The 19,899-nt window shown below is 42.9% G+C and overlaps 1 protein-coding gene across 5 annotated transcripts in view; it reads left to right on the forward strand.

Moving 5' to 3' along the window:
• Positions 1–711: 711 nt before the first annotated feature.
• Positions 712–19,899, forward strand: part of LOC133351507 (transcriptional enhancer factor TEF-1-like) — a 35,384-nt gene continuing 16,196 nt past the window's right edge. Inside the window, exons 1-9 of one of the 5 annotated variants that reach the window (XM_061566766.1) lie at positions 719–783; positions 2,429–2,491; positions 2,590–2,652; positions 4,548–4,559; positions 7,411–7,548; positions 10,052–10,095; positions 11,222–11,277; positions 16,518–16,651; positions 19,551–19,724. In XM_061566766.1, coding sequence (XP_061422750.1) covers positions 2,465–2,491; positions 2,590–2,652; positions 4,548–4,559; positions 7,411–7,548; positions 10,052–10,095; positions 11,222–11,277; positions 16,518–16,651; positions 19,551–19,724 — 648 coding nt within the window. In that variant the 5' untranslated portion in view covers positions 719–783; positions 2,429–2,464. Of the gene's footprint in view, positions 784–2,428; positions 2,492–2,589; positions 2,653–4,547; positions 4,560–7,410; positions 7,549–10,051; positions 10,096–11,221; positions 11,278–16,517; positions 16,652–19,550; positions 19,725–19,899 lie in introns of all 5 variants that reach the window. The other 4 variants (XM_061566767.1, XM_061566768.1, XM_061566770.1 and 1 more) reach the window with 4 other exon arrangements.

Below are 19,899 nucleotides of genomic sequence, written 5' to 3' on the forward strand. Positions count from 1 at the left end.
ACACATACGACTGTGTAGGCTTTCGCGGATGTGCTGTGGAGCTTCCAATGTGCTTTTGAGCTGGTACCGTGCGTCCTTCGGCACGATGTCTTGACGTTTCGTTCCGTGCGCTGAGAGATTCTTCAGGAACCTGAATGTCTTCGGATGTTACTGTGGGACCACAAGCAGTATAACCCGAGTGACATTACCAATATGTTGCCCTTGGCAAAGAGATGGATTCCAAATTTACAGCAAAACCTCGCCACACCTGCCATAATATATATTTGTTGTAGTCGCCACTGGATCCAGGAACTGATTATTAATCAAGTATTTCAGTCTCCTGCAGAAAACCAAAAGACAAAAGTTAAAAAGAAAGGTGCAGCAGCCCTGTTATTGCTTGGTCACGCTACTACTGACAGAAAGGCTTCCACTGGAGGCAGCTTTAGAGAGGCCCCTCTGGAGGGGAGGGTTATTTGGTTCGACTCTTTCACGCTGACCCAGAGGTCTTGGAAAAAGGGGTTATGGGACCATTGACACTTTATACCACCACCACCACCACACGCGATCCTACGATCGACTAATTACAGAGTGCTCATTCATTCTGCCGGGTGGACGAGGACAGAGGCAGAGGGGGGGGCGGTTTCTGTATTTAAATCGAAATGTTACAGAGATGGAGCAACTTGTTCTCTCGTGATTATGGTGGCTCACGCATTTGTCGTCGTTTTTGTTTGTCTTGCAGGGCGGAATGAGTTGATTGCACGCTACATTAAGTTGCGCACGGGAAAGACTCGTACCAGGAAACAGGTATGTTGGGTTAGGGACCAGCAGTTTTTTGGCGCAAAGTTGGAAATGAGCCATTGTGCCTTGAATCCAGTGTCAGGTTTGGCCACCGTGACAATATGTAAAAGCTGCATGCCAAATAACCACGAGTGAGTGGGATATCACCGAATGTATACAGATACCATTAGAGCCCACTTTCAGCCCACCGCCAGTTGAAGGCATCCCCTCAATGTGCACATTTGGGGAGTGTTTATTTGACCATATGTCACCACCCTGGTCAGTGTGGGTTGGTGAAAGTGGGGCGCATAGAGGTATAGTGCAACAATGGGTTTTGCTGCACCGCCCTGCGCTAGCCCTGAAGTGGCCCGGATAAACATGTTTTTTATGAAGAGTGTTCACCCATCCAAGCACGATCCAGGCTCAACCCCAGCTGAGACCGGTGCATTCTGGGTGAGGTGATCACTCTTATGCAAAGTGATATACAACCCTACATCAGTCGACTGCTGGATAATGACTTCCCTACTCTGTGTGGGTTGTTTGACCGTATTTCGCCACGCTGGTCAGTGCAGGTTGGTTGGAATCTTACGTGCCAGTGGTTTTAGCTGTGGCTGGAAGTCGAACTCCGTTGCCGGGTTGATATCACGGCGAGCGCACTAACCACTGCACTCCTCCACGCTGCCTTTATATATGAGAATTGTTGTACCTTGACATCCCACTTTTTCAATTTTTTGCTTCGATATGAAGGCTTCCCTTTATTTGTGCCTTTGTTTTCAGTATATTGAAGCCTCGTTGAATTGCAGTTTAATCGGTGGGATAGTGAACAACATAACGCATTAAATCTTGACTTAAAGCTTTCGTGACTGCAGGAATTCATATTCTTTGGGTCTTTCGGTAAAGTCACGTAAGATGACGATTGCTTGTGTTGCGAGCGAAACGTCGTGATATTTTTATTGTTTTTTATTCACTTTATTTTAATTTTTATTATTTAATTGTTATTATTTATGTGACTTTACCGAAAGACCCAAAGAATATAAACACAACACCTTATTAGACTTTTCAAGTATGATGAAAAACAAACTATGTAATGAATGCTTTTGCTAGAAATGTCATTCTTTTTGTTTTGTAGAATTCTATAGGACACAACAGTTGACTGAAAGGGCCATTTTTACCTTCAACCGATCGATCCTACAAATTAAAAGTTCCAAATCGAGAATGTAATTTGGTAGCATTGTTCTTTCTACAGAGAAATGAAGTGATAAATGGCTGAATTCCAAATTGATGGTGTTGCATTGCATTTTTTAAATCATATATATATTTTTTAAAGCTTGAGCACACTCAAGCATATGTCATTTCTTACCACCACTTAAGGACGTGGCTGAGAGCGATTGTATCATGACGTGCCATTTTGCTTACTTTATGTTTTGGATAAATGCCCCTAACTCAACCGTGTTGCTTAATAAATCTGACGTGCCATAAAGATCTAGTTTTATATTTGCCCGTGAATAACAATGTTTGTGTTTTTCTTAATTCATTAATATATCTGTGCACTTGTTTTTAAAGTTCAATAACCTCGCCCTTTGGCAGGCCTGAAATGTAGCCCTGCGCGAGCATGTGTGTGTGACAGAAAATGCTGGATGTTTCTTTGTTTTTCACCATGTTACCACTGCAGGTATCTAGTCACATACAAGTGTTAGCCAGGAAGAAAATGCGCGAGTTTCAGACTTCCATCAAGGTACGTGCGTTCGGTCTTTTCGGCACTAAGCAATTCCAGGGTTGCACTCACCTCCAGGGTCCTGTCTCTTTCCTGCTCTCCCTCCATCTCTCCGGCAGGTGTCTAGTCACATACAGGTTCTGGCCCGGCGGAAATCTCGCGAGTTTCAGGCCAAGCTGAAGGTATGCGCTGCTGGTGGCTGCTCGGGATTTCCCTCTACCCTCCTCCGCCACTTCCTTGCCCCCCTACCCTTGCCCCGCCCCCGACCTCTCCCTGGAACTGCGCCTGGCTTCACCTGCTCGCTGCATGGCGCAGGGCTTCTGCTCAGGGGTTGCAAGTTTCTTATGGCCTGGCTCGCGAGATTGGACACCTTGCAGGACAACCTGCACCCGGGAGGGCAACCTGTAAACAAAACAACTGGAACAAAAACACATGGTGCATTCCTTTCCCAAGCAGGGGGGGAGGGGCGAGGCGCGTTGTGTGTGTCTGTTCCTACCACGAGACTGATTTTCTGTTTCCTTAACGTCAGCGCTATTAGCTGATGCCCACGGACGTTTGGTTAATGTAAAGCCCCGTGTGTGTTGGTAATGTCTGTACGCGTGGGCTGTTATATTGTTCTCTGATGGCAGCGGCGTGCAAACGGCGTTTAATTCACCGACATTGGTGAAGGTCCTCACGCAATCCGTTTTGTTCTGTGGCTCATAAAGCAAGTTTATTGTATGCATGTATATGAAAAAGCATATGGCAATAATAACTTTTATTTTAGCGATTTGCTTTAAACGTGTTTTCCTAAATTCCAAGTGTTCACTGGCCCTTTTTTCACGATACAAAGACTTTTTGCTAGACACGAGGTTCATCTCTGCTTCTGTTTCTTTGGCATGAATTTGCTTTGCATGTTCAGGCTACAGACTAAACAACGCAGACTTGGCCGCTTGTTTGATTAACCCTGTAGAGGCGGAATAGAGAGAGAGAGGGAGGGAGGGAGAGAGAGCAGCAAACTCGTCAGATCCTTCCACGCAGAGAGATGGTTTACCTCGTGAAACGAGGGTGTTCCCACACAACTTTTTTTTGGAGTCTTGCATTTCTTTCCCGAAAGAAAAGGGGGTGGGAGGGGGGGGAGGAAATGACACTGGTTTGTCGATCACTTACAAAACATTTCTTGAACGTAATAATATTAAAATATTATTTGGTTGATTGTAAGTACGAGACGAAAACCATCCCACGGAGATGCAATACTATTTAAAGCGGATAAGTGATAACTTTGGTAATGAGTCAAGACGGTGATTGTTGCAGCTCTAGGTAATGTTTTGTTTATTAAATTCAATCAGTTGCTGGTCGCTATGGCATGCATTGGCTGATTGGCTGATTACCTGCTAGTATGTGCAGCAGGCTTTTAAAATCTTCCTTTGGCTGTTTCATTAACCAACAGCTTCAATTGACCTATTTACCGCTCACTCTTAGCTCGCTCTTACCGTGACACCATCCTCATTCCTTTCAATTTCTAAACTCTAAAAACACATTTTTTGTCAATCTTGTACAGTTATAAAGTAAAAAAAAAAATCGTCTTTTTTGCCTCCTAAAATATTTCAAACGTACACATATAACTATTACCGTATAATAATTGCTGTTTGTCTTATGATCTTTTTTTTATGTTTCTTTTCAAATGTTATGCATGCTTACCGATAATCAAGTCGTGATATATTTAATTAGGGGAAAATAATCCCCCGACGCTGAGATCTCCAGTCTTGTGAACACAATGCTGTATTTAAAACAAGAGCAGCCATTTCAGTTTTCTTAAATGTACAATGTTGTTGAGACAAAAGCCTACTGCATGCCTGCAATTGAGCAATGATTACGCATATTCTAAGCTAATTTATTCCTTTTGGTTATCACAACAATGGGTATTTTGCATCTTCTCATTATTAATATTAATTGTGAATTGCAGTCGCTAAATGTTTGCCTGTAGCAGGAAATTGTTTTGTAAGTGAAGGGATGGAAATAAAAAGGCTTTATCCTCCTCTTTTTTTTCACTTCTTCTGGATGGATACATTAACACGTCTTCTGTTGTTGTGCCCAGGGAATGAACATGGTAAGTTTATGTATCGCCATGCCCAACATCTCGCTAATGCCATTGTGCAATAATGCATTGTGGTGGAACCCTCGTGAAATGTTGTGCCAGCTTTGACGATTAGAAAAAAAACTCCAACCCACACACATACAGCCAAGCGCGTCACTTGGATGGCATTTCAACCCAAATTCTTGAACGGTGACGTGGCAATAGCAAAGTAAATAAACTGCCCTCGCGCGGGTTTTGTGCTGCACGCACACGTATGCCGCCAAAATACACGCGAGTGAAAATGAGATTACAGGAAGGCAGAGAATGCCGGTTTGTATTCCAGTAGCCTTGCTTTGGGTCGTGAAAACCTGTTAACAAGCTGACCACGTGGTGACGGTGAGAATTGGGTTATACTCGGCAAATCACTCATTATTAAATTATTTAACACAGCGATCCATCTTGACCACATGTAGAAAATTACCATATTGCCCCCCCCCCCCCTCTTGAATTCCTGAATGCCTCGTGGCTGAACCTCCCCGTGCCGAGCCGGGAGGTCTCCCAGTGGGCCAAACTATTCCAAGACAACACTTCACAACGTATAATTACGAATACGGCAATATTAACGTGGGTTCTATTGCATTTTGCCTGTTGCACTTTCAGCCCGTCATGTTTTAATATTCCTTGCCGTTGCCGATTGTTGTTACGATGCAGATGTTTTACGCGAAGTAGTTCAAGATGAAGTGCGTGCGCTTGTGCCCCGTTAGCGCTAGCAAAGTTGGAGGCGGCAGTGCAAACGGGCACGCTGACCTTTGCCGACTGATTAAAGCCGCTTAATGTCATGTGACTGCCCCCCAGTGACCTTCCGTGGGTGGGGGGGGGGTTACACAAACCGCCCTGTCCGTGCCTCTTAGCGTCAGGTTGTAAGGAGGGCCGCTCCTCCTACCCCCCCCCCCTCACTTCGCCTGGCACACACACGCACTATATTAGCTGCTTAGTGACAGTTCGCACCAAACTGCGAGAAATCGGTGGCTTCCATCATTTTGTGGCCGCCCGTGAATGCTGATTTTGTGCCCCGTGGAACCTCTGAAACGGAGGTTTGTTAAGGGCCCCAGGACAGTGCCGCCCGTTAAAGTTCAGAAGGCGCTCCTCCGAGCACACAGGCACTTTGTGGCACAACTTGTTTTGTGTAAAACAATTAAAGCCGTGCCCTTCTGTCTCCCAGTTTTTTTTCTTGATCAAAATTGTTGGACTGTAAAATGTAATAATGTTTAATGTAATTCCTGCTAATGCCCGGGGCAAGCCTTCAGATTTACAGAAGCATTTAATCCTATTGGCATTATCTGGCTTTCTGGTCCACTGAATCTGTTTAACCTAATGAGGGAATGGCCAAATTGGCACTTAGTGTGAACCGGTGACCCTGTTTTGAGCCCAAATGTACAGTGTGAGAATGACCCTGACTGCAGGTGAATGCAGACGAGCCAGTTTGTGATTGTGGTGGAAGTTGTTGTCGTTGCGTAATCCATGCTTTGTGCTGTTATTTTTTTTCTTATTATCTGATATGACTTTTCAAATGTTTTGATTCATTTTTTTGTTTGCCATGACAACTGATAAGTGATGCGTTTAATAATGTTGGATGTCAGAGTTATGATTGGTCAATATGTTTCTCACGTGTGGTGTGTGTGTTTTTTTTCTTGAATGCACCGTTTGTTAATGTAACCAAACATGTTCAATGAAAATGTGTTATCTTTGTCCATTGCCTCGTTTAACTTCATGATATAAGAAATGTTTATTCACTAAATAAATGCATCCTAACGAGTACTGTACATGTGTGCATAAAAGTCCACGTAAGATGTGGACAAAAGGTTTAGTGTTTATAAAATGTTTACACAAGCGACAGGATCTTAAGTGTCACTTGAAAAATCGTCACCAAATCTTTTAAGAGTTTGACTGCTATAACATTTCCACGTGAGCCACTCTGTTGAGCTATCATTTGTGATAGCCAGGCCGCATATGAAAGAGTGCTACATAGCTCAGTGGGCTTTACCTGGTAAACAAAAAAACTTGTAGTTGAAATCCTGATGTCGTTTGAATTTCAGATATATATTTTCTGAATATGAAAACACAATCTCAGAAATGTTGCCCCTGTTGCTTTGCCTTTCCTTCAATAGTCCTTTCGTCCTTGTGCCTCCTCTGACGTGTAAACATAACAACAGTTCCGTGCTCATACAGTGGAGGCCTCGTTAAAGCAGCGGGCCTACGAACCTAAAATGTCACGACTCTGGAGCTTTACAGCACATCGGGATTTCACCCCGTTAAATAAATAAATAACAACCTTTGTTCCACATTCACGATATATAATGGATTTTAACTATCTGCAGTGGAATGGGAGAATTTAGCATGATACGAGGAAATACAGGGAATTTGAATATCTCTTGATTTATGTATTAAAAATGTTTATTAATAGTGGGGAAATGGATTACAACATTGTGAAATGGCCTGACAATCGGCTGTGTGACAAGCCTGGGCTTGTCTGTGTGTGATCCACTGCCATCGGCGTCCAACTGCTGTGAATGCTCACAGACATTGGTGCTGACACAAGTGACCCTATCAACAAGTGGGCCCTAGCACGTGCCTCAGGTCCAAGGTGTCGTGCCCAAGGCTTAGACATCGCCGATTTAATCCTGTGCTTTTTGTAGATAGCAAAGAGACTGCAAAAAGTTGCACCCAAACAAAGCAACCAGTTTTTTGCCGTAATGAGACTAGGCTATAACTGACCGTCAGCCAGCCAGCCAAATGCATTGCACCTGTGTCAGGCTAAATTTATCCGGCGGTAGGCGCTGAAGGTGGCACGGTGGAGTGACGCCTGCGTTTGTGACATTCCCAGGATCAGACGACGAAGGAAAAAGCGATGCAGAGCATTGCCAACATGTCATCGGCACAGATCGTGTCAGCCACCGCAATCCACAACAAGGTGATGGGGCTCACAGCTCTGCCGCAGCCTTCCTACCCGACAGCAACCGGGGTGAGAAACACTCGGCACACGTACATTCGTTATCCACGAGCCGAAAATTACCTTGTGCCCGCAGAGGAATAATTGCATATGAGCTTCGCCACTCCTTAAGCCACCCAGCGCCGTCGACGCAGAACTCCGCTCGCCTCATAATTTTCAGAATTCTCAATTAAGGGTCGTCCCCACCTCCTACTCGCCTCTAGAGTAAAGTTGACGTGGTTGTCCTTTAAGTTAAAACCCATGCCCTGCAGGTCATTCCTGATGGCGACCACACCACAACGGCCCCTAAACCACGCCCCGCATGATAGAAAGACAGCTTTGTAAATTCAAATTGTATTGTAAAGTTTACGAAGCTTTTGTGAGATCCGAGTTGTGTAATGATTCTCCCACCCCTGCTGTGATTCAATGAATTGTTATTCAGGGTAGCAGCTTGATTAGGGAATTGATGGAGCTGCCTCTTAGTGCTGTCACAAACCCATTCCATATAACGTTTACTAATAAGAGAAACGCACATTCTTAGACGATTTGATGCATGTATTGGGAGGTTAGCAATCAATGTTAATTAATGCAACACTACCTCTCATATAATTAAAATTTGAAATATTGTTCAAATCGTAATCATATATACACAAAAAAGCATTAAGCTACATGTCTAAACATAAATATTGCATCCAAATGTATTCATATTTCACATTCTGGTGAGGGTTAAAGCTGAATCTGATAGGTGAGATGTGCCGTATTTATGGAGGTTTTAGACATACACTTTAGTAGATATGCACCGATACAAATTCTTATTAAACAAATAACGTGGTCCGCACGTAAAGTTTGAAATGTAAATAATTTTAAAGCCAATCACTTAATAGTTACAACAAATATTTTGTCGGGCTTTGTTACATTCACGTTTTTCAGTGACCAACGTTGCGTTACTGCGCGGTGTCAAAAGCAAGATTGCGTTACATCTGTACGCGGGTTGCCATACGCAAGTTAATACCCACTCATGATCATGTAATCCACAAGGGATATTTATTTCAAGTACTCAAAATAAACTCGTTATAAGCAATGAAAGACGCTCCTCATCAGTTGAACGTGATACTTTAATTGTCAGTGTTGCTGGAGTTTATTTTGTTGTTGAGAAAAACAAACATTGATTACTTGAAATGAAACTATTGTTTTTAAGTGACAAAGATAAACTGTACTTTGCTGGTACAGTTTACAGTAAGTGCTGGTGGCGAGATGTTAATTCCCTTTCATGGTATACAGGAAGTCGTTGAGCTATCATTTGTGGCCAGATCTCTTCTGAGAAAGAGCAATATAGCTCAGTGGGCCTTACCTGGTAAAGTCGAAATTGTTTATAGTTTACTATTTTTGTTGGCCCTGGCCTTGATATATGGGAATTTATTTTTTCAGTTTGGTTGGTAGAGATGGAATGTGAGCCATGCCATTCTCCGAGAGATGTGCTCCTGATGATTGGGTTAATCTAGGAAAATCTGAAAATTATGGGAAGATATTTCTTATGAACGGGCTGATTTTTTGTAATTGGAAATGACATCGCAAACTGTCACTCCTTGTTTGTCCCGCCAAAAGTGGTGTCATGTGGCATTGGGTGATGTGGAGAGGCGTTAAATTATTCCATTCATATAAACTATCGAGAAAATCCAGAAATCTGACGAGATCTCCGAGTAGCACGAATGGCTACGTATGGTGCGAAAGAAGTTATACGTACGTCTGAAATTGTCCTAAACTCCAAAAATACTTGTATTTTTAAATCCTTTATATTAAGTTTGCTTGCTTGCGTGCTTGCTTGCTTGCTTACGACCGTGCAAACCTTTCGGTCGTTTTTTAATCCACTTCCCGTGATCCAATCAAGCTGACATTTTGCACACAGACTCGTTGTGCGAGACAATTACACTGTTTAGGGAAAACAAATTAAATATTTAATTAGCAATTGCTTAATACTGGCAGACAATCATCTGACCCATAGATTGCAGCCATCTCAAGCCAGAGGACGAGAGAACTCTAGCCGCCACGCATATAAAGGATTTAGAGTGAAAAACTTAGTTTTTATGGGTTTTACATCTGAAACTCATCTCTCCAAAATACAGAGGGTCGACCAGAAACAAACATTATGGAGATCTCCTGAAAGTTGCTGCAACGTACAGAATAGTATAAACAACCACCACCACACCAATGACGCTTCACTAAGGCATATAACGTATTTCGAAACGATAAATAATGGAAATTACTGATGCAGTTGCTCTTGTTATTCTAAAAGCCTGATTGGTTGGTTGGACGGGGCTGGCGGAGGGTGTTTGTATTGCCATTAAAAATATCAAACCTGTTCGCCAATGCACCTGTGAAGAGTCGAGCGTTTGCGTTATGAGAAAGGTATGCACGCCCCAAACGTCCCTTGCGTTTGGTGTACATACCGCTTGTTTTGTGTTTTTTTTTGCCGATGTTGGTGTTATTAACGTAAGCCTCTGAAACTTCCCCCTCCTCCTCCTCTCTCTTCTTGTAGTTCTGGCCAGGTGCTCTGCCAGGGCAGCCGGGCTCCTCACAAGAGTAAGTAATAATCCTCACTTCTGAATGCCGAAAAGCCAGATTTTCTGGTCACTTGATACTTATCAAGGGTGCCCGAGGCTTGTTACAACTCGCTCCACCTGTTTAAATTATAAATAACAATAAAAAAAGACAGTAAAAAAAAATCTGCTCGGGCTGACATTTTCAAAAATGTCAGAAGTATATAAATGTCATTCTTTGATTTGTTTGCCATTTAAAATGTTGAGGGGGGGGGGGGAGTGTAGATGCGAGTTTAAGAGGCTAAACTTTTATCAAAATTGTATAATATCGTAGGACGTGTGTGTTTCGCCCAAACATCTGTTGACAAGTCTTAAGTTGATGACGTGCACAATTCCGACTGCTTGCCAGTACCTTTCGAGGCTGGCTCTTTTGTCATTGGTTAGCATCAGAGCAAGATTCCATTCAAACAAAGAAAAACCAAAAGATCATAAGGTCATGCAGCTTTCAGCACATGGCTAAGATGCATTCAAGCATGCCGTTATATATACATACACCTTTTACAAAGTCTGTGTATACTGTATGCGAGTGTGTGTATGTGTATATATGGGGAGCGGTAGTCGAGCGGTTAGCGCACTGCCACTACGTGGGGGAGCATGGTGCTGGCCACCCACCCCCTCAAGTGCCGTGCCGGCTTTCATAGGTGCTCGCTAACAGCACTTGCCCCAACAGTCTTTAAAGGCTATACGGGGGATAATTGTCTTTTTTTTTAGATATAGCATGGAGCGATGACGAAATGGTTCATGTTCCGCGCTACAAAACCAACAGCCCAAGCTAAGTTCCTGGCCACAGCTAACAGCAGTGGCGGGTGAGATACATGAACCAATCATGGCCTTGAAACGAGCACTCGATGCTGCTGTGTGTGAACATCAGCACTGGGGAGACAAAGGTGGCTGGGCGTGGTGTCGGACACACCCCACTCCCCTGATGTGCCAATCCAGGCCTTAATAGCTACTTACCAGCAGTGCTTGCCCGGAAGGTATATTATGCAATTCGGGGATTTTCAGTGTGTATATATTTATATATATAAATATCCTTTTTGCCCTTTTCGATGTGTGGAAATACTGAAGCACTGTTGTAAACAATTGTGCACTTTTATCGCCTTTTGCAGCATCAAGCCCTTCGTGCAGCAGCCGTATCCTCTGCAGGCAGTCGCCGCCATTCCAGGTGTGTTACACACGCGCAGTGGGGGAGCTGAAATCCGGACTGAGTAGACTCAGTTGGTGTCATACAGGCAACAGCCAAAGTTACTTCCTGCTCAAAAGAGCATTGATGCGCTGGTCATCTCCTGTTTTTACAGCTTTGAGACGGTGTCAGAAATTCCACATTCCTATGGCGGGGGAAAATCTAGACAGGGGACTACCACCGTTGATTTCACCACAAAGTGGTATTCATTTTATCAACCGCAGAGGGGGAGGGATGATGGCCCAAGTCAATCCCCGTCTAGGATTTGAACTCACAACTCTCCTTTTGCGTCTCGCTCGCTGGGCCACGTGTCCGGTAATCGTTTTTTTTTTTTCTCGGCACAAGTGTTGCACTTGACATCACAATGTGGCTTTGGTTCAAGCGCATTTTGGGAACAAAAATAGGCATTCAATTACTTCTTTGAATTTCTGGAATACAATGCTTAAAAACACACACACATTGGACAATTTTAATAATTCTGGAATACTGTTTCTTGTACCTCTGTCTCTGTGGCATTAAAACTTCTTCCCCCCCCACACAAGAGGTTTGGTTCGTTACGATTGTTTTGAGTGGCTGCCAGGGAATGTGCACCTTGAGAAAAAAGAGACGTTTGATTCTTTGCATCTGATGGACTATAAAGAGAATAAAAGGCAGCGACTTGAAACATACACGAGTCTTTCGACAGAACATGTCTGCGCTTTTATTGGTTTTATTTCTATACATAGTACTCATATGGTCGAATGTTTCATAAGGGCTAGCTTTAAATGGGACCGTTGTCTAGTTTGTTTTTTTATATGTCTGATAAATGTTTCAGTTTAGTAAAGAAATATTGATGTATTCGAGTTTGTCATGTTTTGGTGTGTATGAGATGGGTTTTTTTTGCATGTTGTTGCACTTAGTCATAGCGTTTTGGCAGGTTATTGGCTTTTTTGTGTGCACAGCTTCAGAGGTTGCGTGACTGCACGAGTTAGGTTGGTATTTTGAAAGTGCCTTCAGGCTTAGTGCGAGTCTTACCTTGAGCAGACGAATGTAAACCTTCTCTCAGCGCTCAACTGTCCAGCAGGGCTTACAGAGAAATCGACAGAGCCGGTTACTTCCTTTTAACAAACTTGTTTAAAAAAAACATTTATTTACAAAGGCTGCCTTGCCAAGCTTGGGGTTCAGTTCCAACCCGTGTTCATGTCAAAAACAACTGTACGCTTTCCTGTATGTCCACCACTGCATACCTATTGGTTATGTTCAATCAGTACGGTGTATCACTGTGAAAGAAAACAAAAAACCCATAATACTCAAATGGATTCTGATAATTCAGGAAATCATGTTTCTATCATATTCCATTTAATTTTTGTTTACAATGGAGAGCTCGCTACAATACAACCCCGCCCGTGTAGTTATGTGCATCTGTGGAACCACAAATGTCCATTTCATCTCAGGCATTAGCAATCAATTATTTAATCAGTCTAAGCTACCAATCGCACTGAAAGGCTCCCCTGAGCAGTTGAGCTTTAGAGTGTGTACCGAAGTGGCAGAGAAGATGCCTCTGCAATGTGACGAGAAACAGAGTAAAAAAGTCAGACGCTATCTCAAATGCTCCTTTTGTCCTGCTTAACGTCAACAATGACTCAAAGCACAAGCTGAAACTAAACTTGTCGCTGTCATTAACGTACATGGTCTTATCATGGACAACATGAACACGTTGACAATTCTGGAACGTCTTCTTGGTTCTTTCGGTAAAGTCACGTAGAAGGGAAACAATAAAATAAAAAAAATAAAACATAATAAAATAATGTTGTTTTATTTTTATTATTTTATTATTTCCCTTCTACGTGACTTTACCGAAAGAACCAAGAAGATGAAACCCTGTAGTCGCGAAAGCTTTAAATCGAAATTCTGGAACGGTCCCTTCTTTTTCTCTCACGAACGTTGGATATATTCTTCAGTCAAGAGGCTTTGCTTATAAATGAGTTACGGTGGTAAATACATATTTTCAACCTGCGCTTCCACACTCCTTCGGTTGCAGGCATTCTTGAGGTGTACTTGAATTACTCAAAACACTTGCGCAGTTCATTTCCACATGATTACATTGGTGAGTTGATCCTGGCTGATTCCAGTTATATAGAAAAAAAATCTAATCGTTTTTAAGAAAATAAGACGACTTACTTTAGACTAGTCACTGCGACATTAAAATCCCCAGCCTTCTTGCTTTTATATAGTATAATACATAACCTGATGTTCCAAAAATACAACTGGAGCCTTTACTATAGATGGGTATTATTCCATTGCATGGGCTCCTGTTTCGTTTCCAAAATCAGATTGTCACGTGGCATGCCACTTTGCATGACATTGAAACATTGCAGAATTGAGTCTACCCCTCCGGCCTCGGTTTGCCCGAAACGTTCACCTATTCACTTTCTTCTCTTTCTTATCTTTTTAAGGCCACCGACGGTGTTGTTGAGTATATTCTTTTGACTGTGCTTGAGCACCACTGCCGATGCAGTATTACCAAATAATTTGTTTCGTTTAGCATTGAGGTGTAGCTCTTTGAGCGACCATTGGACGTATGTACTTTCATAGATATTTGCGCTGGGTTTGCAGCAAAGTGAGAAAAACTCCATCGCCTACTTATAAATCGAAGATAATGCTGTTATGTTGTTGTTGTCAATGTATTTGTTTAAAAAAATAACCTGTACAGTCCACCAAGTAATTGGCATTGTAATAATAGGGTTTTTCCCATTTTTTTCTGGCAAAAAAACTGAAACCTTTTTTTACGAGGATTCATGTCTGCATTAACCACAATTACTTGCAGTCAAAATGCAAACAAAAAAACACTGATAATAGATGCATTGTCCTTGAAACTGATTGGTCCACACCAGGGACGGCTTTCTTTTGAGCCTCGACCCAATTGGTGCTCGACCAGAGGACGCCAAAAGGCGTACAGCTCAAAGACAACGCACCATCAAAGTAATGAGGGCTCGGGGTGAGCATCTACATCATTAGACCTCCTTTGCCAGTACCAAAATATACTAATAGGATGATGAAATTGGCATTGTGTTTACATAAGTCTGCTAAGCCCTGATTCACATCATGAGGCAGACTACAAACACCCATCCGCAATCGTTGGAATATAGCCAGTGTTTAAACGACACCTTTTGCTGGTTGTCAGTGCCATCATTGTGGTATTTAAAAAACAAGAATCATGTATTTGTTCTCTCTCCCTGTGTTTGTATAAATAAACAAAGCAGCAATGGGTCGTGCATTAATGATGTAGGTGTGCCGTTGATTATTTGGAACTTCTTTGAGCATTCTCTACTGTGCTGGTTAGAGCGGTGTAGTGAATGGAGCGCATTTTGTCTCGCCTGTTGCCGAGCGACGGTGATGATCTGGGGATGCCTTCATCCGGCAGTGGATTGCTCACGGCAAATGATGGTGATAATGGTGACGTTAATCCGTGGTGATCGGTGTTAATTCGATGCATCGTTGACCTCCCGAGGTTGTGGGTGTGTGTGTATGTAATGAAGCAACCAAACATGGTTGGTGTGTAATGAAAAGATTGCTTGTGTGATGCCCATAGGCATATGCAGCCAGATGCTTGTAGGAGGCAGTACTGAGGGTAGGTTACTTAGGCTATCTTGTCCATCTTCGTCTTGCGCGTGTGTGTTTTCTCTACACGTAGCAGTTTCTTTTGCGTACGTAAGAAATGCTGAAATTAAAAAACAATGCCGAATATTAGTTTATTGGGCAACTGCTCAAAAGAGATTTCATTGATTAATAATCAAAGATGAACATATGTTAATAACCTAAGACTAACACATCGTGTATTAATCGTGGATGATGATGATGATGATGGTAATATGCTGACATTTGAAATCGTTAACTTGTAACAGGCATATATGTATTTGACTGAGTGGCCAATGTAAAATCAAATACTTTTATAGTTAGGCTAGAAAGGTGGAAAATAGCACAATTGATCATCAAACTTTTTAAATTAAGTTCTTCAATCATTTCCTGTAGTTAATTACCACATTCCCATTGGTTATTATTATAAATGTCATCAGCAATTCTGAGAGGGTTAATATTGTCACCATTTATCTCCAATCCTTTATTTCGGAAATATTTTCTCGTGTGGCTGCGAAATAACCTTGGGGAGAGTGCTGTCCTTGCTTCAACCTTTTTGCTGATGTGTGTATATATACTTAATGTCATCTCAATACATCTGTTTGTTCCAAAAGCTCAAATAATTTTGATATTTTTTTAAACATTGTTATGAAAGCCTAATATGTGAGAGCTCTTATGAGTGCATTAGTTTCCCAATGCACTCATAGCCTACAAAAGCCAGGCACAATGGTATTGGATATTCATTTGTCTTTTCTGGAATCTGATTGATGGAATTTGGTCAATGGTAGAACCATCCTATCCATAATCGGTGGTTTGGTGGTCTCTACATTGACCACTATTCAGTTTTATGTGATCTTAATGAATAGGTTGCATGTGATCTGTAATTTTTCGGGTCAGTTTTGACTGATTTCTTTGCTTAGTAAAGATTAGTAAGCTATCGATATATACACAGAAGCATAACTCTTGTTATTTGTCTCCATATATACATTTAAAGAAGCATTTATATTTGTAGTTCAGCCTATTGGTCCTCTTTAAGGATGAGAATCCTGGGTTGTAGTTCAGCTGGGATGTCAAATGTTATTGTAAAGAGCACTCCATCTAAACGATGGGGCCCTTTTCAACGCAAAAAGCAATGATGTATACAAACTCTTACATTGTTTGAAACCTTTTAGGTGAAAACATACATATGCAGAACTCCATTCTGTGTCTCCACATCACAAAAAACGATGTCCTGGACCTCCCCTATGTCAACTCAGCCTTGATATGAGTATCTGGTGTACCGTGTGAACATCATCACTGGGGAGACAAAGGCAACTGGCTGGCTGTGGTGCTAACTCCACCACCTCCTTGTGGGCTGTGCCAGCCTTACTGCAGATGCAGAGCACATGTCCAAAGGCCAACAATGGCAAATGGTCAGGAAAAAACAGCACATTGATGGTACAATAGAAAAGAGTTTCTAATTGTATTTGTTTTGTCTTGAGCAAGATTATAAAAACGTGAGAAAAGCGATGACGCGAGGCAATCCAAAGTCGAGCGGAGTTACCGTTGTGTCCCCAACAGTCTGTTCAAGACCACGCACACACACGGTGGATCTCTGTCTTTGTCAGGATACGAGAGCGCGGCCGGTCTTAACCCTCCTCCTGGTGCGGGCCCCGCGTGGCAAGGCCGTGCCATCGGGACGTCAAAACTCCGCCTTGTGGAGTTCTCCGCCTTCCTGGAGCAGGCGCGAGACCCAGACACGGTGAGTGACCTCCCCCCCGACCCATCACCACCACCGCACACTCTCAGATGCGATGGCTGGCCATCGAACAAAGACGGTCACCGCATCGCGCGCTTTCAGATGCGCTTCCTGCGTCCGTCTGGAACGCTCTTCCTTCCGATATTAGGAAGCCGCTGGAGCTTTGCACGTTTAGATAATCCAGATTGACAAACTCATTTCTTTAGCTGTGGCTTTTGCGTTTAGTTTCTTGTCCTTCCACCCCCGCACCACCGATTAGCACGGTTGGGTACCTTTTGTGCGAAAGAAGTTGAACATGCGTACATACGTACACCCAGTCCCCCCACCCCTATTCCCAGTCCCCAAATCCTCACAATTGTGCAGGATGTGCCGTGATAGAGGAGCGACGCTGGTCCACTTGGGATGGGTTGCGCCAGGGCCTTTCCATGCACCAGCATGTAAGCTGTGGTTACCTCTATCATATGGGTCACACACAGTTAAGGCTAAATACTACAATGCATAGGTTAAATTATCCATGTACACGTGCAGCCCTTTCTGTCAATCCACTGCGCTGGATGAGGGCCTCCCCATGTATCGTGGGTTGCGGGGGTCATTTGACCATGCTTCTCCACGATGGTCATTGTGGGCGACGAAGGAGGGGAGCATAAGTGTACAGTCCAACAAGTACTGTTTTGTGCTGCACTCTTGACTACATTGTAGACCTGCAGTTGCTTTTTTATGCATGGTGGTCATTCATCTAGACATTATATCCAGGCTTACCCTTGCTTAGCTTGTGAGGTTTGATGAAATTTGCTGAATTTTGGTATACACCAAGTTATTGACTTATATGACATTGTTTTTCTGGTTGTTAGAGAGGCCAGGATGACCATAGCTACATACATAAGGTTTGCTTTTTTTGTTAGAATTTATGTGTGCATTTTCCAATGTGGGATTTTGCCTGAATGGAGAAAAGTGCCCATCTCTTGCAAATTATTAGAATACAGGGTCAAATGATATTGCCCATGATTACAGTCACCCTGAATGTGCCCGGCCTCATCAGAGCTCGATAGCTAAGCAGGGTTGAGTCATGTTAGCAATTGGATGGGGATACTACCGGCTGGCATTACCAGGAATTATTGTAGGCTTTGGCTGCGAGTTGTCCAGCAAGGTAGCATTACGGCAACATCGCTGTGTGGAGAATTTCAGTGTTGTGCTCTCGTGAGCATGTGTTTTCTATGGGTGTTTCAGTTTACTCCCACAAAGCCACGCGTTAATGGAATTGCTCAAACAACCCCAAAGCAAGTCCCTCGTGAAACTGAGTCTTAAGACTCGGGGGGGGAGTCTTTGATGGATGTATAAAGGGCATTATTTGATGGATTCTAATACTTGATAACATATGTGTATATGTTGTGTATATTTACACATGTATGCGTGCACATTCATTCCTCCTTTGACAGTTTCCAATGCAATACAAGCAGCTTTAGAAATCACAGCTGCTCCAGTCATGTGCTTGGCACAGGCCAGCATGTACCGTGTGTATTAAGTGGCCTTCACAAAGCTGCGAGATCTGTAACTTTAGCCAGATGCCCTGTAGGAAAAGGTGACAAATCAATTCATCTGAGCAGGTGGCCGCTGCCTAATACACTGCTAAACATAACCGTGTTTATTTAGGATGCTCGGTCTTTAAAGTTGAATCCTCCAGAGTTAGGTCTGGGCACATTAAACAAACAACCTTAAAGTTATTTCCATTTTGTAGACATGGAATCAATAAAGTTGGAACACTGCGTAACAGCCTCTCTCTTAGCTGAGTAGCTCGACACAAAATGAGCATCCTTGTTCACAAAGTAATAAAACTTTCGGCTGTTATTAGGTGGCATTCAATATACACTGTCTCATCACCTAACTTTAGAACCTGACAAGAGAATGCCACGGGCTTCATTACAGCAGTCACGTAAGCTTGAAATAACGGGAAAGTTGGCAGCTTGTTGCTACAGGTCACCCAAAGTTCATGTTTTCTCGCTGGAATGTATGCAGCTCACTCAGCCTTTTGTGAATTTTGCATTAAAAATTGCAAAGACTGAAAGCCTATATCCTGCAATGAATACTTTGCAAGAGTTAATTGATGCTGTACTGTTACTCTGCTTTAATGTGTTTCATTTTCTCTTCTCACCTCCCGTAAAGAATATTCCTGGAATATACAGTCTCCACTTTGCTTTGTAGAATTTAAGTGCAAAAGACACTTGAAAAAATATATTTTTTGTTATTTTTTGTTGATGGTCACAATAAAAATATTCTACTTGTGGGTTTTAATCTAAATCGCGTGTGTATTTAGAAAAAAAATACGTTTTTTTTACAGACATGAGTAGTTCATTGCATAATTTTTTTTTCTAAGCAACTTTAACCCCTGCCTACCTACCCGGAATTCACTTCTCTGCAAATGGGCCGGACTGCTGTGCAAGCTTTGACCATCTGAGTGGTTTTGATTTTAAATAGTTTCATCTAAGATTATTGAATTATTACGTTGCACCGGTTACTTGTCTTGAGCCACCTTTTTCTTGGTGGCCAAACCAATTCCAAAATAGCACGGCATTGCACGTGTGTAGTTGTTGGTGCCGGTGTTGGCTGCCTTTCTGCCTATCCGTGTTTTCCCACGCCTCTGCATCATTTCTCTCTCTTGATGGTGAACGGAAAGTGTATGTGTTAAAAAAAATGTACATTAATATTATTCAGAATCAGAATTTTTATTTTCACTGGAGGAATATTATTGTTTACAGTGCTGTATATTGCTTGATGTTTAATCCCTGGTCTCTCTTGAATGAATGTGAGCTCTCACCTGTCTATACACTATCAGTAACAGTGAGGACGACACTAAACGGTTGATTCCTTATCGCTCCCTCCGCCCCCTCCCCCCCCGCCCGTGCAGTTCAACAAGCACCTGTTTGTCCACATTGGCCAGTCAAACCCAGCGTACAGCGACCCACTGCTGGAGGCAGTGGACATTCGCCAGATCTACGACAAGTTCCCCGAGAAGAAGGGTGGCCTCAAAGAGCTGTACGACAAGGGCCCACAGGAGGCGTTCTTCCTCGTAAAGTTCTGGGTGAGCCGCGCACACATGCACGAGCGTAAGCAACCAGAGCCGCCGTTCGCCAATTAGGGTGACGTGGTGTCCACCGCAGGGCCTCATGCCAGACCAGGTGCACGTTGAAGCCACGTGTATTATGGAAGGTCCTCGCTGGCAGGTCACTAGATGGACTCAGGTGCCAGGCCAGGTG

Source organism: Lethenteron reissneri, chromosome 37 (genome assembly GCF_015708825.2).
Source record: "Lethenteron reissneri isolate LAM-NWPU_2019-01 chromosome 37, ASM1570882v1, whole genome shotgun sequence".
Lineage (NCBI taxonomy): Eukaryota > Metazoa > Chordata > Hyperoartia > Petromyzontiformes > Petromyzontidae > Lethenteron > Lethenteron reissneri.